At 37.6% G+C, this 16,168-nt stretch overlaps 2 protein-coding genes across 6 annotated transcripts; both read right to left on the reverse strand.

Annotated features, from left to right (window-relative positions):
• Positions 1-68: 68 nt before the first annotated feature.
• LOC127503446 (gastrula zinc finger protein XlCGF7.1-like) lies at positions 69-3,104 on the reverse strand. Of its 4 annotated transcripts, none has more exons than XM_051877279.1 (2): positions 2,910-3,104; positions 69-1,947 (listed from the first exon to the last, which is right to left on the reverse strand). In XM_051877279.1, the coding sequence occupies exon 2, from the start codon at positions 1,940-1,942 to the stop codon at positions 1,172-1,174; it is 771 nt and encodes a 256-aa protein (XP_051733239.1). In that variant the 5' UTR covers positions 1,943-1,947; positions 2,910-3,104; the 3' UTR covers positions 69-1,171. The 4 variants fall into 4 exon arrangements, with proteins under 4 accessions (XP_051733239.1, XP_051733236.1, XP_051733238.1 ...); XM_051877276.1 differs by having other exon boundaries at positions 2,755-3,104; XM_051877278.1 differs by having other exon boundaries at positions 2,705-3,104.
• A 123-nt stretch (positions 3,105-3,227) lies between these two features.
• si:ch211-241b2.4 (C2H2-type zinc finger protein) lies at positions 3,228-5,476 on the reverse strand. Of its 2 annotated transcripts, XR_007927092.1 has the most exons (3): positions 5,203-5,476; positions 4,011-4,828; positions 3,228-3,727 (listed from the first exon to the last, which is right to left on the reverse strand). XR_007927092.1 is itself a non-coding variant. In XM_051877280.1 (2 exons), exons 1-2 carry the CDS (start codon positions 5,276-5,278, stop codon positions 4,095-4,097), a joined length of 810 nt encoding a protein of 269 aa, XP_051733240.1. In that variant the 5' UTR covers positions 5,279-5,475; the 3' UTR covers positions 3,228-4,094. The 2 variants fall into 2 exon arrangements, 1 of the variants encoding a protein (XP_051733240.1); XM_051877280.1 differs by having other exon boundaries at positions 3,228-4,828; positions 5,203-5,475.
• Between the last annotated feature and the right edge of the window lie 10,692 nt (positions 5,477-16,168).

The raw sequence follows: 16,168 nt of genomic DNA on the forward strand, positions 1-16,168 counted from the left end.
CATTAGACAATTTGTGATTTCTATCCTGCTGTGACAATTTATGCCATTTAAAACACTTTTTAATCACGTAGAATTATTACGCCTGTATATGAAGGCATGTTATTTCAGAGAATACACTGAATATTTGCACTTTTAAAAATGTATTTGTCACACCACAAGATCATTGAAATTAAACATGCAAGTAAAAAAGTTAAACAAACAGTGAGCAGTCAACACCTAAAATAAACACTTCGAAGGCAATGCATGAAATGATGAAATGTGCACCTTGAATGCAATAAAGTCACTTTGGATAAAAACATCTGCCAAATGCATTCATTTAAATGTACTTTTGCTTTAAACCAAAAACCTTGAACTTGTATGCATGGTAAATATAAGTCTACACAATATTACATACTTTAGATGTAAATTCACAACTTTGGAAAAGCATCGTGTCCATATTTACATCTGTAAATGACAGAAAAATGAACATGTACAGCAACAACAACACATCTTGCATTTTCACATGCTGTGAGAAGAAACGGGTTCAAGTGCAAAAGAAGTCACATTAAGATTACAGATCTCAATGCATCAGCTTTCAGCATATAGACTTACAAAATTAATCTGTTAAAGGGTTAGTTCACTCAAAAACGAAAATTCTGTCATTAATTACTCACCCTCATGTCATTCCACACCCATAAGAAGCAACGAGAATACTTTTTGTGCGCCAGTTTGATACACGCTCCGAACCACTGATTCGAAACAAAAGATTCGTAAACCTTCATGAAGCAGTGATTTGAAATCGTCCATCACTGGATATTGTTGAATAAAGTCGTTATTTTGTTTTTTTGCCGCACAAAATGTATTCTCCTTGCTACACAACATTAAGGTTGAACCACTGTGGTCAGATGAACTGTTTTAAATATGTTTTTAGTAGCTTTCTGGGCATCTGAAAGTGTTAATTATCTTGCTGTCAATGGAGGCCTCACTGACTTTATCAAAAATATCTTAATTTGTGTTCCGAAGATAAACAAAGGTCTTACGGGTGTGGAACGACATGAGGGTGAGTAATTAATGAGAGAATTTTCATTTTTGGGTGAATTAACCCTTTAAAGATGGAGATTTTATAGCCTGAAGTTGCTTTTGATTGACCAATGGGATGATAAGCATTCACAGTAACTTTAAAGTGAAGGATCTAGGCATGAACTTTGCTCAGTGACAACTTTGGGCAACGCTTTCGCAAATGAGTCAGTAGTTTACTCGAGTGTGTGAAGCTCCTCTCACATGAAGCGCACTGGTACGGCTTCTCTCCCGTGTGCAATCTCTCATGCGCTCTCAGGTGTCCAGACTGAATGAAACCCTTTCCACAATGCGAGCACGTGTACGGCTTCTCTCCAGTATGAATCCTTTGGTGTCGTCTCAAGGAGTTGGCCGTATTAAAAGAATTTCCGCACTCAGAGCACTTGTGAGGTCTTCCACCAATATGCATCTTCTGGTGCTCCTTGAAATACTCCAGTTGTGAAAAACTCTTCCCGCAAAAAGAACATAAGTGAGGCTTCTGGTTTGCGTGCATCTTCAAGTGTCTTTTCAGTAGTTTGGCCAAAATAAACTTCTTATCGCACTGATCGCAGCTGAACGAGCTCACTCCAGTGTGACGACGCAGATGGTTTTTGAGGATGTTTGTTGATGTGAAACTGCGTCCACACTGAGAGCACGTGAAGGGTCTTTCTCCAGAGTGAACTCGCAGGTGTCTGTTAAGGTTTGCTTTTTGCGTGAAGCTCTTTCCACACTGAATGCATGTGAATGGTCTCTCTCCGGTGTGGATTCGTATGTGTTTATTAAGGTCTCCTTTATGCGGGAAGCTCTTTCCGCACTGCGGGCAGATGAAATAATTTTTGCCTCCTGATTTGTCTCCAGTTGTGAAGTGATGCTGATGGTGTTTCTCCTCCAACTCATTCTGTTCCATAAGGTCTAAAATGAAGATACGAGGAACAATTAAGAGGAACAATTGTGAAATGTAAACAATGAAATAACGATTAACCAATTCAAGGTGAAATTTAATGGCAGGAAGGCCATTACAATTTTTATTTTTATGATATATTTTTAATATTATATAACTGCATAATGTATATATTCATAAAAACACTAGAAACTGTCAAATAATAATAATGTATACAATTCTTATTAATTATTAATATTAGCAATAAAAAAATATATCACAATAACATTTAATGGCAGGAAGGTCTTTAATTTTATGTTAAATTTTTGGTATTATATAAGTATATAATATATAATTTACTAGTACATTATGTATTTATTTACAAAAACACCTGGAAGCTGTCAAATTATGTAACAATGTTACATACAATTATTATTAATATTAGCTGTCAAAATTATATAATAATAATAAAATGTATAATAATATTTAATGGTACGAGGGCCATTAAAATATTTAATTTTATGTTAATGTTTTAGTAGCTATTATATAATGTATATTTTCAAAAATCTGGAAGTTGTTTTATAATAATAATCATTATTATCATTAATATTTGGATTTAAATAATATAATAGTATAATAGCATAACAAAAACAATGTTAGATATTAATAATGTTATCTACTGTTACATTATACTGCTGAATAATAATACTAATACTAAAATATGTATACATTTGACAGCTTCAAGAATGTTTGTACCTACAGCCACTAAATCTGCTGAAGTTTTGTGACTTTAATATTCCTCAGCAGTCATGGATGAAGAACAAATAATAGACACCAACATGTTTGCTCCTCAGATTCTTCTTTTTTAATTCTGAAGGGTTCTGAATCGCTCATGTTTTCATTCTCCTCTTTAATAAACTCCATCTTTACAGCAGTATGTCGTGCAGAACTCAGCTAAAGTTAATTCCTCATGTTTTGAACGCGTCTTCCTCACATGTAGGAAGGATGTGAATGTTCTCCAGCAGTCTGTCTTAAACGCGCCATAAAAGCCCCTGCTGTGCTTCTCCGCGTCCACACTTTGTTGACATGCTGTCGGAAATGAGTCCGCCGTGGAACTCGGCAAACGGAAATCGAAACGCGGCGTGTTTGAAATGATTCGAAAGACTGTTTACGTTCGACGCCGAAGATTCGAAGCCATAAGCACGTGATCTATGACGTTCGACGCTTTAGTCAGCTGAAAACCACGTGACTGTTTCAGAACTAGGCTTCTACGGGCGCTGACTGTAAACATAAACTGAAAAGATCTGCTGCATTTTTGTTTTTAAATAGTTTATTTGCACATTTGTTGAGTTACATGGCTGTTTTTAGAAAGAGTGCCATTTGTACACAGATAAATATTACAGAGCTGCAAATCTGAAACTAATATTAACCCTAAATGGCAAATATCACCACAACACAACAAATTATTCACAGTCAATATGTTTGTACTTTGTGCAAAGAAACGTGTTGCTATAACATAACCAAAAAAATATATATATTGATGGTAGGAATACTTCTTTTAGTATTTTAAGAGATGTCACTCCTTTACATATGTCAGAAACAGCATTATTTTTTAAAGTCAAGCAAGAAATGGAAGTTGCGACTGTCTTTTCTTCCCTATAGTGACGTATATCCATGTGAAACAGCTTCGCAGACAAGAAAAAATGTTTGATTTTGTCTATAGGGAATTGATTGGATGGTTGTGGTTTGCTATTGGTGGATCTCATGTGATTGACAGGTTGCCACGCCCTCATCACCAGAGAAGAGAAGTCGCTGCAAGAGGGAGGGGAAGTTATTTTGATTAAAGTATCTCATTAAAATGTTTTAAAAATAATGAGGTGTGTGGATAAATCATTATAATAAATACTCCAATATTCCTTAAAACTAAGAATTGTCACTTATGACTTCATTGTGACTTTAAAAAGGGGAAATGATGCTTGCTAATGGTGCTGAACATAAAGTGGGGGACTTTGTGCTTTTTCCTCTGTAGGTAATATAAATTCCTTTTTTTGCAAATTACAGGAATGCAGAAATGACCGAAACCGATCTTATTTACTTATTGATATGATGATATATTTTCATCCATGCTGTAATAATAGTTTACAGGCACGCTTGAGTGATTTGTTCAGATCTCACTGCATCAGTTTTCATCATCTTCCTTGATCTGATAATTGTCTGGACAATGTTTTTTCATATGAGCCGGCAGATTCCTCGATGTGCTGAAACTCCTCCCACAAAGCGAGCAGTAGTACGGCTTCTCTCCCGTATGAACTCTCTCGTGTTGTTTCAGGTGTCCCGACTGAGTGAAACTCTTGCCGCAGTCGGAGCACTTGTACGGTTTCTCTCCGGTGTGAATCCTCCGGTGTCGCTTCAAGGTGTCGGCTGAATGGAAGGCGTTCCCGCACTCGAAGCACATGTGAGGTCTTGCACCGCTGTGTGTTTTCTGATGCTTTTTCAAACAGTCTAGCTGAGAAAAACTCTTTCCACAAAGAGAACACGAGTAAGGCTTCAAATCTGCATGGATTATCATGTGTCTCTTCAGGTGTGATGGCAAAATAAATGTCTTCCCACACTGATCACACTTAAACGATCTGACTCCAGAGTGAGAGCGCAGATGCTTTTTGAGTCCGTCTGCTAATGTGAAACTCTTTCCACACTGAGGGCACGTGAAGGGCTTCTCTCCAGTGTGGATCCGTTCGTGTCTAATGAAGTCTCCTTTACGCGTGAATCTCTTTCCACAGTGAGGGCAGAGGAAAGACGTTTTGGCTCTTGTTCTCTGCGAAAAATTACTTTCGGTCTGTGGGCGGCTTGAAGATTTTTCTCCAGTTAAGAAATGATTAGGTGAAACCTCCAATTCAATGACTTCCAACAGATCTGAAATGACATGTTAACACATATTAAAGAGTCACAATATAATTAAAAAGGGAAAAATGTGATTTAAAACATTGTCCAGACACTTCACAACCAAGATGATGAAAACTGATGCATTGAGATCTGAAAAAAAAAAAAAAAAAAAAATCACACAAGATTATTCTATATGCATGCCTAAACATAGAGATCAAGCCAATATCTATCTATCTAATAGTAACTTTATATTTTAATGTTAAATATTAAGCATTATTATTATTTATATGCATTATGTCATATTTATATTTATCTACAACCACCAAATCTGCTGAAATGCATTAAGGTTTGTGACCTCAATGTTCTTCAACAATCATCAGTGAAGAATCAATATAGACACCAACCTGTTTGTTGCTCAGGATCATCTTTCTTCATTCTGCAGGCTTCTGAATCACTCATGCTCTCATTCTCCTCTAACATGTCATGTAGAAGTCAGTTGTTTCTCCTGGATTAATTGAAGATGGGAACATTCACCAGCATTTTCAACTGTTTAGCGTTACTCTTCTTCTTCGCTGTCTTCTGCTGTATTGACAGTGCATTCCGCCATCTAACGGGCTAGAATGTGAAGTGGGCTTTAACCCTCTTTTATATCACTTTTTGAATGTGTATTGATGTTTTGGTAATATTCTAAGTAAAGCAATAATTCTAATGAAGCACTTAAAATTGAATATATATATTTTTGAAACTTTAATGCACGAGCGTGTGTGCACGAGAGCATGAAATATCTTTCAATTTGGACGTTACACTGAACCGTGTGATGCGACGCGGTGTAAACATGTTTAAGACATGTATACGGAAATGTATTAATGTATCGTTAGCAGCTTTTTTATTTTTACGACGAAAATTTAATCACAGAAGCAGTGTACATTCAAGTCACTGTCTGTATTAATTGCTTATTTTTAAATTTTAGGGTCCGAAATGCCATTGAGCCATGTATGTTCAAAAATTATAACTTGTTGAAAATGTATTTATATAAATATATTTTCGCATCTTTCGATTTTGGACGTTACACTGAACCTGTGTGTGATGCGCCATCGTGTGGTAAACTAAAGGAAAGCTTATTAGATCTTTAGAAATATATATATTCTAAAATGCTAGGGGGGGAAATTAAATATTCATTTATATAAAACAATTTAGGCTATATGAGAGATCTGTACAAAGAGAATCGAAAATTTGTTGGTGCCACTTTCAACCACGAGATGGCAGCAGCGCTACAGCGCACTTTATTTTCACTTTCAAATGCAACATGCTTGGGCCCTTGGGTGGGTGGAGGGAGAAAGACCTGGGAAAAATGTTTTATGTTCAGATTCACTGCCGCACTAATGGCAATAAAGGGTAGGAGGAGTGAGGCCAGACCAGATTTAGTTTGTTGCATTGAATCGGGTGATAAAAATGGGAAACACGGTGGATTTTATGTGGGTTCCAGCACATAAAGGGATTCAGGGGAATGAAGAGGCTGATGAGATGGGGAAAAAAGCTACACACAAGAGTGAAGTTGATTTGAATGTAATGTATGGAAGAGTTGAGTGCAAGAGCAAAAAAATTCACAAATATGGCAGAAAGAATGGGAGGAAGGGAATAAGGGCAGACATTATTTTTCAATTCAACCTACATTAATGCACACAGCATTCACAAGATTAGAGAGGAGGGATAGTGTGATAGTCACAAGATTAAGATTGGGACATTGTGCACTGGATTATGGGCTGGCAATGGTTGGCAAGCATACAGATGGCAGATGTTTGTGTGGAGAGTTGGAATCTGTGAAGCATGTGGTAATGGAGTGTGTAATTCATAGTGATGCAAGAATCCGCATGTTTTCTGAGCTGTTGGAGTCTGGATTCCCATCTATATCTTTTAAATCAATTCTTGAAAATAAGGATTTTGAGACCACAAAGATTGTTGTAAACTTTTTACTTTACACCGGACTTTATAAGAGGATTTAATATATAAGATGGAGTTCATCAGATGACCTGAGGAGGGCAGCAATACGCCTTTGAAGCGAATCACACAAGAAGAAGAAGAAGAAGAAGAAGAAGAAGAACATGCTGTATTGTTAATCACTTTATTACTTTGGTGAAGCGTCAAAGCAGCATTTTTGTATTACATCCAGTATTTTTATTTGGAAAATGAAAACTAAAACTGGAAACAGAAGAGGTGTAGCTTATATTCAAGTCACTATGTGTATGATTTTTATTTATTTATTTATTTCAGGATAAACTAAATTAGCATCACGCCATTGACCCATGTATGTTTTTTTGTGTAGTTTTGTGCACCTATGATTTTAACTGATAAAAGTTTATTCTGAATCTATAGGGAAATCTTGTGCGGGAATGGAGCACGTGCTGACTTGTTTGTTTATTCACTTCCTTCTCTGACTCTGTTAATGATTAGGTTTACAGTGTCCCACTTTCTGCTTCCCTCAGGAGAAAGGAAGTCAATCATTTTTGCTTTTACTTAGAAAGGCATACAATGGGGTCCAAAAGTCAAGAATGCTTTTATTCTGCAGTCTTACAATATGTTTGTTACTAATTATATTACTATGCATTTATCCTGTTTTTGCATGTTTTAACGACAGCAGCATTCAATCCGACTAACACAAGGACCTCAATGTATAAAATTCTTAAACAAAACATAAGAGAATTGAATAGAACTACAGGACAATAAATAGAATGAAGTGTTTCCTCAAATATTTTTCCTAAAGTTCACCAGGAAGTGAAAAGAAAACAGGAGGGAGACACTATAAAGGAATCAGGAAGAGGTTTTTTCTGGCAGCAGCGCTATTATGAAGACTGTTATGAAAGATCAGCTTCATGTTAGTGTTTGTGGGGTCAGTTTCCTTGTTCCTTGTTCCCTCAAAGGTTCATCTGCAGCTGCTGTATTATAAAGCTCATATTTGACTTTGTGATTGTTTGAGAAGGGCTGAACATCCTTCTCATAAACAGGACATTAATCTTCCTCATAAAGAGAAGGTGTTTATGATCCTCTTATGCAAACATGTTCTCTGCTGGGAACATTTCCTCTCTCTAGCATGACTAGGCACATTATATACATACATTCATATATATATATATATATAGATAGATATAGATAGATAATTTGTTTATTTTTGGTTCAAAAACATTACAAATTATATATTTATATATATATATATATATATATATATATGTGAGGAATATAAAGGCATAACATTATGAGCACTGACAGGTGAAGTGAATAACACTGATCATCTCTTCATCACGGCACCTGTTAGTGGGTGGATATATTAGGCAGCAAGTGAACATTTTGTCCTCAAAGTTAATGTGTTAGAAGCAGGAAAAAAGGGCAAGCGTAAGGATTTGAGCGATTTTGACAAGGGCCAAATTGTGATGGCTAGACGACTGGGTCAGAGCATCTCCAAATCTGCAGCTCTTGTGGGGTGTTCCCGGTCTGCAGTGGTCAGTATCTATCAAAAGTGGTCCAAGGAAGGAACAGTGGTGAACCGGCGACAGGGTCATGGGCGGCCGAGGCTCATTGATGCACGTGGGGAGCGAAGGCTGGCCCGTGTGGTCCGATCCAACAGACGAGCTACTGTAGCTCAAATTGCTCAAGAAGTCAATGCTGGTTCTGATAGAAAGGTGTCAGAATACACAGTGCATCACAGTTTGTTGAGTATGGAGCTGCATAGCTGCAGATCAGTCAGGGTGCCCATGCTGACCCCTGTCCACCGCCGAAAGAGCCAACAGTGGGCACGTGAGCATCAGAACTGGACCACAGAGCAATGGAAGAAGGTGGCCTGGTCTGATGAATCACGTTTTCTTTTACATCACGTGGATGGCCGGGTGCGTGAGTGTTGCTTACCTGGGGAACACATGGCATCAGGATGCAGTATGGGAAGAAGGCGAGCCGGCGGAGGCAGTGTGATGCTTTGTGCAATGTTCTGCTGGGAAACCTTGGTTCCTGCCATCCATGTGGATGTTACTTTGACACGTACCACCTACCTAAGCATTGTTGCAGACCATGTACACCCTTTCATGGACACGGTATCCCCTGGTGGCTGTGGCCTCTTTCAGCAGGATAGTATCCTCACTTTACAGCATTTTTGTCAGACTCCTTGTGCATTCAAAAATCTCAATGGATTATTACAATTAATGGCAAAATGAATGTTTGGAAATGTGAACTGATGTTTCCTACTGACACACTAGAAAAAGATATAAATAACTGGCTTAAAACCATTTTTGTGGGGTGAAAATACTGACATGCCTAAGACTTTTGCACAGTACTGTGTATATATATATATATATATATATATATGTGTGTGTGTAAATAAATAAATAATAATAACATTAATAATATTAATAATTATATAATATATTTATATATATATTTTTTTACATCTATATTAAAGATATATTTTTGAACTTTTTTTAATCTCTATATTTTTTTTAAATATATATTTTAAAAAAAATATCTGCTTGTGCTTGTGCTGCATTGTTGCACACAGTTGTTGCCTATTTAGTGTGTTCCACATTAACCACTTAGTTCTCATTGCTTGTGCAGGTAGCTGCATTTGTAGCCATGACGGTACAGAGCCAAAGTGTTTAGGTGGATCATTGTTCAATTAGTGTCAGTGATCTAATCATGCTTTGTGCCTTTATTCTGCGTGCTGAAATGCTTCACTGTTTACACTGCATTACTGTAGAAGCCTGTCCTGAAAATAATCTCCTTCTGATAAAAAATGCATGGAAATACAAGAGCACTTCAAGTGTTTCTTTAGCTTGTGTGAAGAACAATGTTTTTATTGCACATAATTTCCAATCAAGCTGTCAAATAATGCAAGAAATGTGACAGTATTATTAAATCATGTATATGGAGTGTATAATCCAAAAATGTTCAATGACATTCAGAAAAAAGGGCAAAAATGACTCTTTATTTAATGCATGTATGTCCACTGTTGGAGATTGGCAGTGGACTAATTAAACTAGTGCAAACTAGTTTGTGTAAAAAGATTTTCTAAAAGCCCACACCGATAAAGTGTTCATTTTTAAAAGAACAATTATAAATGTTTTTTTAATTCCCCCTGCAGAACGTGTCTGTGGTTTATCTCGTCCAGCAGTGGTTAAGAGAGGTCAAGTGGTTTGGAAAGTACCGTTCAGTCCAGCCTGATCATAAACAGCCCTGAGGTTACATGTGTCGTCCACTGAGCACTTTTAACACACAAACACGGACATTAGCCAACAAAAGCAGCTGGTTTACAAAAATCGAATGCTTTCAATATGGGGAACGTCCGTCCTGATATAAGAATTCATGGACAACACTGGATTGCAAAAATTATATATTGTGACACAGAATGACAGCATTTATAGACAAAACCAGACACCCAGAAGGAGGAACGAATTTCAAGTTAATTCTGATTATAGATTATAGTGACACATTGACGGTAGAAACCAAACCAAATCTAAATTAAAGTATAGATGTGAGGAGATGCGAAAGAAGGAAATGGATTGAAGAAACAGAAATAGCATTCTTATCTGCAAATTTATCAACAAAAATGACTCATTTTACATTTAATATGAAAGTGAAAGCATTGAACTTGAACACATCTATGAACCTAATACACGAAGCTCAAAGCATTTGTCATCTGAGCATCTAAACACATTCTCTACGTGCACGGTTTGATTATTTACAGGACTAACAGCTGCATTTTACAAATGAATTTGCTACCAAAAAGTTTAACTAGTGATTTCTGGATTTAAATTAAATAAGTGCAGAACCAAACTAAAGACACTGTTTTGGAGACCAATGCAAGATCTGGAGTCACTCCTGGAGTCACACACAATTTAATTTAAACATGGTTTAAGGGTCAATCCCAAAACCTTCCATGCAGAAAATCTTATTTCACAATATGGGTAATTTTATTTCATGATAATGATATATAGATCACGATAGCTATCTTTGCTTTAAACATGGTTTGCAGGAAATGCAGCCTTTGAAGGATGCAGCCTCTGAATCGGGATGCAGTTTAGATGTGCAAGTGACGGTTGCATTTAGTCGACTTTAACGCTGAAAATTTCATTCAGTTATGGGAGTTTAAGGGGGTTTATACATCCAGAACCTTTGCATGTATGTGGTTTTAGGATAGCATAGCTTGAATCAGAAAGGACACAAAAAAAGAGGTATTTGTTCCTTTTTTGTTGGGCTTGTTTTTTAAGTCTCATTGAACTAGGAATCAGGAAATAACAGAGGTTAGGAGCCATGGGGAATCCCTCGATGCCCACACACTTCTGTCTTGCCTAATCTAGTTTGGTTGCATTGTACTGTTTGTTGAGTAGCCTGAAATGTGCTGTAAGTGGTAACATCTAAATAACAACGTCACAGTATTATTTAATATGACTAATAGACCTGATTACATTAGGTTACACCTTTTAGGGTCAGATCGGGTAGATATTACAGTAAAAAGATCTTTAAAAACTATTTCAGTTATCCTGTATATGAGATGTTACATTCACACCATTGTAGCGAATTAACTCAAAGGGGAAATATTATTAATTATTAATAACTCATTATGATTATTAATTATGATTAATTATGAATATTTTAATCAGTTAATCAGATTAACTTGATGTAGCTACATTAAAGTTACAATCAATAAATCAGTTCATCCTGTGAACACTCAGTATTGATTATTAATTAATTCTAAGAGAAGGGTATTTTTCATGGCCACAGAAAAACATTTCTTTCTTAGCATTTACTGCTGGTAATAAGATCTGATCATTTATGAGGAGCTATGGGGAAAAGTCAAAAACCCGGAAAGAATCATCAGTATTCATTACAAAGCTCCTTTGTTAACAAAGGAGGTTCATAACTTTAACTAACTAGCAGCAATTTAGTATATCGTACGATACTTGCATTAGGCCTCTGCCTTTTTGAAGAGCGTCTGGATACACTGTTGCCGTAGGAAGTCCTGAGAATTCAGTCCAATGGTGATAAGGGGGAAAATCGATGTCTTCTGTGTTGAATGAAGAACCGATGACAAACTTGCATGGTTAGTTTGAATCTTAGTGTGAAAGAGTCCTTTTCTCTCCTAGTTAAGCACATGGCTGGGGTGCAGGGCAGGCCCAGCCCGGCCCTCAGGCCTTGGCCTGAAGAGGCTGCCCAGCAGGGGGTCTCTTCAGTCCGTCAAAGAAGCAAGAGAGAGAGGGAGGAGCATTGTGCGCTGGCTTTTAAGATCCGGGAGAAGTCACACCCCTGAGGGTTGACCTAACCAATCAAGTCATGTCACCTTTATTTATATAGTGCTTTTTACAATGCAGATTGTGTCAAAGCAGCTTTACAGTGATAACTGGTATATAATTTTGGCTGCACAGCAGCTCTTAAAGAATGGTGTCAATGCAGGCAGATCAAAGCACTGCTGAATATCAAGTGTCCCCAACTAAGCAAACCAAAGGCGACAGCGGCAAGGAACTCAAACTCCAACAGGTGACATCAGGTGGCAAACAGGTGTTAAAAAGGAGAAAAAAACCTTGGGAGAAACCAGGCTTAGTCGGGAGGCCAGTTCTCCTCTAGCGAACAGTGCTTTGTTACGATTCAGGTAGCTATCATAAGTCCGATAGGATCACAACATTCAAAGTATTTATTCCAGTTCAATCCAGTTGAGGATCGTATTCATCACACTGGTATGGACGGTTTGTTGAGGATCTGTGCCACTGGCTGTCGTGTCGATGAGGCCTTCACAATGGATGATCTAGTTGACTCAATCTCTGCTGACACTTCAGGGCTGCGTTGTGGTCGCGTCAAGGCGCAGGTCCTCGATCTCAGCTGGATACGACCCGGATCCGGTTGACTACGGTAAACCTCGGGATAAACAGAGAGACTAATATTAGCGTAGATGCCATTCTTCTTCTGATGTAACGAGTACATCAGGTGTTATAGGAAGTGTTCCCGGTTCCGGCTGACCTAATTTATGCAGCCTAATAATCCTTTAACGGATTTGAAAATATAAATTGATGATGTGTTATGTTAAAGAGATGTGTTTTTAGTCTAGATTTAAACTGACAGAGTGTGTCTGCTTCCCGAACAATGCTAGGAAGATTGTTCCAGAGTTTAGATGCCAAATAGGAGAAGGATCTACCGCCTGCGGTTGATTTTGATATTCTAGGTATTATCAGCTGGCCTGAATTCTGAGATCGCAATAGACGTGAAGGTCTATAATGCATTAAGAGCTCGCTCGGGTACTGGGGAGCTAAACCATTTAGTGCTTTGTAAGTAATTAGCAAGATTTTAAAATCTATACGATGTTTAACCAATGAGATGGGTAGGATTTCCGAGCGGCAAAAATCCTCCTGTGGGAGCTTTTCCGACTGAGCATGATTAAACTGGGCCGTGTGGATTTGTGTCCCTTTATACTCCAATTAATGCAACAAACACACACTGCATCCAATGAGGAAGTCACTTACATGAAAATATAAGTTGTGAAATGAGCATTAATTTGATAGGAGACACGGTATACCCAGGGTTATCTAAACTTATAGTTCATGTGCGTAAAGCAACATGCAGTGCAAGAGCCCCTTCACAAGACAGTTATAATCATACACACATTGTTCTGGGATGCATGTTCGTTTATAGATCAGTTCATCTATAAATGAATGCAGGAGAGTCTGTTTCTACAGGCTTTGTGCCTTCCCTGTAACTTGATTCACAAGGACTTTAGGTGCAGATGTCTGCATAGTTCAGGGTCATAAAAACCCCCCATGGCAACCAGTTCTATTACCTTGGGGGTTGGGCAGACACCTTGGCTTGCATTCAGTGAGGGTGTTAAGAATATTTGTTAAATAAAACAAATATTTGGGTCTGATTTATCTCAGTCGTTACACTATCTTGTTTGATGATGACCTTTACCATAATCCCATGACTGTCCTTTGTGTTTTTGAGTTCAAGATAACATAACCATTACTATTATCTTGCAATGGACAGAGAATTGCTGCAAAAATGAAAAGAATGTACTTATTTAACACTTGATGCACCAGACTGACGGCAGAAGGTCTGGACTCTATCGCAGCTTTGGACTCTACGCCCACCCAGAGGCAACCAATCACAGTTCAGCATCATGCTTAGGGGCGTGAAAATGTAAAGTCGATGTCCCTACAATAACAGACCGGCATGTAATTCATTCGAGAACATTGTGCAAGTTTACTGCAACAATGCGGCGGCGAACTACACAAACTTTGAAAATCCAGTGTTTAGTTGATTTTGTTAAGCGTGCGCATGACTTTCGTCATCAGAAGAGTACACACGTACTGTACGCACACCGCCAGATTTTTGTAACTGCACATACTTGTATGCACATTTAATTTTTTTTGCAGTAATTTGTTTATCCACAGGGTGGCAACCGTGCCCTGGGGGCGTCGATTCACAAGCTACTCAGAGAAAAACTGCATAAACAGATCAGACCGGAACACATGCAAGCTACAGCGACAATGGAGGCCTACATAGACGAGAGATTGTGTGAAACGGTTAGAAAGTACCCTCATTTGTACAACTCTAGCATGAAAGAATGCAAAGATATTTACATGGGTTGTAACTCGTGGCGAGAGAACTGCGCATGGGTGCACATACACTAGTGTACGAAGTAACGAAGTATACCCAGGGCTTCAGCCAACGGTCCATGGGCGTGATGTCTGAGGCTGAGACTAGTAATATATATGTATATTAGGGGTGTAGCGGTACATGTATTCGTCCCAAACCATACGGTACGGACGTCACAGTTTGGTACATGCAGTCACACGACAAATACAGTCAGTCACAGGCGATCACACTCCAATCCAGAAGGGGGTGCATGCGGTAATGCAACACTGCTTGCTACCATTAAAAAGCGCAGAAGAAAAAGAGACGATCAGTCGATGTTTACATGTAACCTCTCAACCAGTGTTTCAACTGTGTAAAGATATCAATAAAACAGCTTGAAAATAATATTTCGCATAGCATTACATTTACCTCAGGCAAGTCTTTCAGTGTCCACAGCATGTTAGTTCACTAGAGAAATGAACTCTTAAGGGGAGAATTTCATATATGCGCCTTATTCTCCAGAGAAATGAAGAGTAATTAGTTGGTGAAGTGGATTTACTTACTGTAGAGTTAACGAAAGTTATCATGAACATTGTAATGTTTAAAGCAGATGTCTTAACAAATGTCAGTAGACCGGGAAGATTTGAAAACTAGCAGTTCATTCATAAATACATAAGATGGAAATACAAACCGGAAGACAAGAGACAACGAGCGCAGCGCTGAAAAGGGGTGGGGTTACATAAGGTCTATATTAGCCTTTTCATGTCTTGATTATTTTATTGTATGTCATGAAAACATGTTATGACAGCTACTGTGCAAATGATTATATGTCAAAAATGAATTGGTGTAGAAAATTAACTTTAGAATTAGATTTTGAAGTTAATGCAAAACCTGTCTTATGTGCATTTTATTATTATTTGAGTGTTGATTATTATATCTAAAAATAAATAGCGTTTATTTTAATAATTTAGGCTCTGTTGTTAAGTAACTTCTTGTACTTACTATAGGGTTAGGATTAGGGTTTGGTTTGGTTTAGTTGCATGTAATTATGCATAATTTATAGTTATTACTATAGTAACTACATGTAACATAAGTAACAATGACACTGTACAATACAGTGTTTCCAAAAAAAGCAATTTTATGTTTAATTTTCTCCCCCCTGCTGTACAGAACCGTACCGAACCATGACTTCAATACAGAGGTACGTACCAAACCGTCATGTTTGTGTACCGTTACACCCCTATATATATATGCATTACTAGTCTCAGCCTCAGACATATAGGTGATTTTTGTATTCATTACATTTAATGTTTCTTTTTTTGTAACTGAATTTCCCCTCAGACATTTCCCTGTCTGTTCATCTAATGCTGTTATAAAGCAATAAATGTTGCTTAATTAAACTCCAGCATTTGGTTCTTCCTTAGTGTTGTCATAATATTTAAAAATGGTTAGCATCCTGCGCTAGTGCAATAGCTGATAAAGTGCATCCAGATGACATTCAGGCAATTGTGACTTTTTTTTTTTTTTTTTGGCCTCCCATTGCGGGAAACATGCACTTCCCTTTTTTTTCCGCTGCCAGTTAAAGCAGAATGTGTTTTCTCAGAAATGGAAGTTACTCCTCTTGAGTGTCAAAACATAACGAAAGTGAAACAAACAACTCTGTCTGTATCTGAGAAAATACTTTCTGTGAGGCTTGTGCAACCATCTAACCCCTCAAAATGTGCTGCTTGAATTTGCAAATGCTTCTGAAAGAGTATAAAATAACCACAG

The sequence above is a fragment of the Ctenopharyngodon idella genome, chromosome 21 (genome assembly GCF_019924925.1).
Source record: "Ctenopharyngodon idella isolate HZGC_01 chromosome 21, HZGC01, whole genome shotgun sequence".
NCBI classification, from domain to species: Eukaryota; Metazoa; Chordata; class Actinopteri; order Cypriniformes; family Xenocyprididae; genus Ctenopharyngodon; species Ctenopharyngodon idella.

Excerpts from the sequence above, each read along its gene's own strand:
- LOC127503446 (XM_051877276.1), bottom strand. The coding sequence starts at position 2,839 with ATGGAGTTTATTAAAGAGGAGAATGAAAACATGAGCGATTCAGAACCC. Across the intron at positions 1,948-2,754 it reads AGAATCTGAGGAGCAAACAT|ACCTTATGGAACAGAATGAG; the intron begins GTTGGTGTCTAT and ends TCTTCATTTTAG.
- si:ch211-241b2.4 (XM_051877280.1), bottom strand. The coding sequence starts at position 5,278 with ATGTTAGAGGAGAATGAGAGCATGAGTGATTCAGAAGCCTGCAGAATG. Across the intron at positions 4,829-5,202 it reads TGATCCTGAGCAACAAACAG|ATCTGTTGGAAGTCATTGAA; the intron begins GTTGGTGTCTAT and ends ATGTCATTTCAG.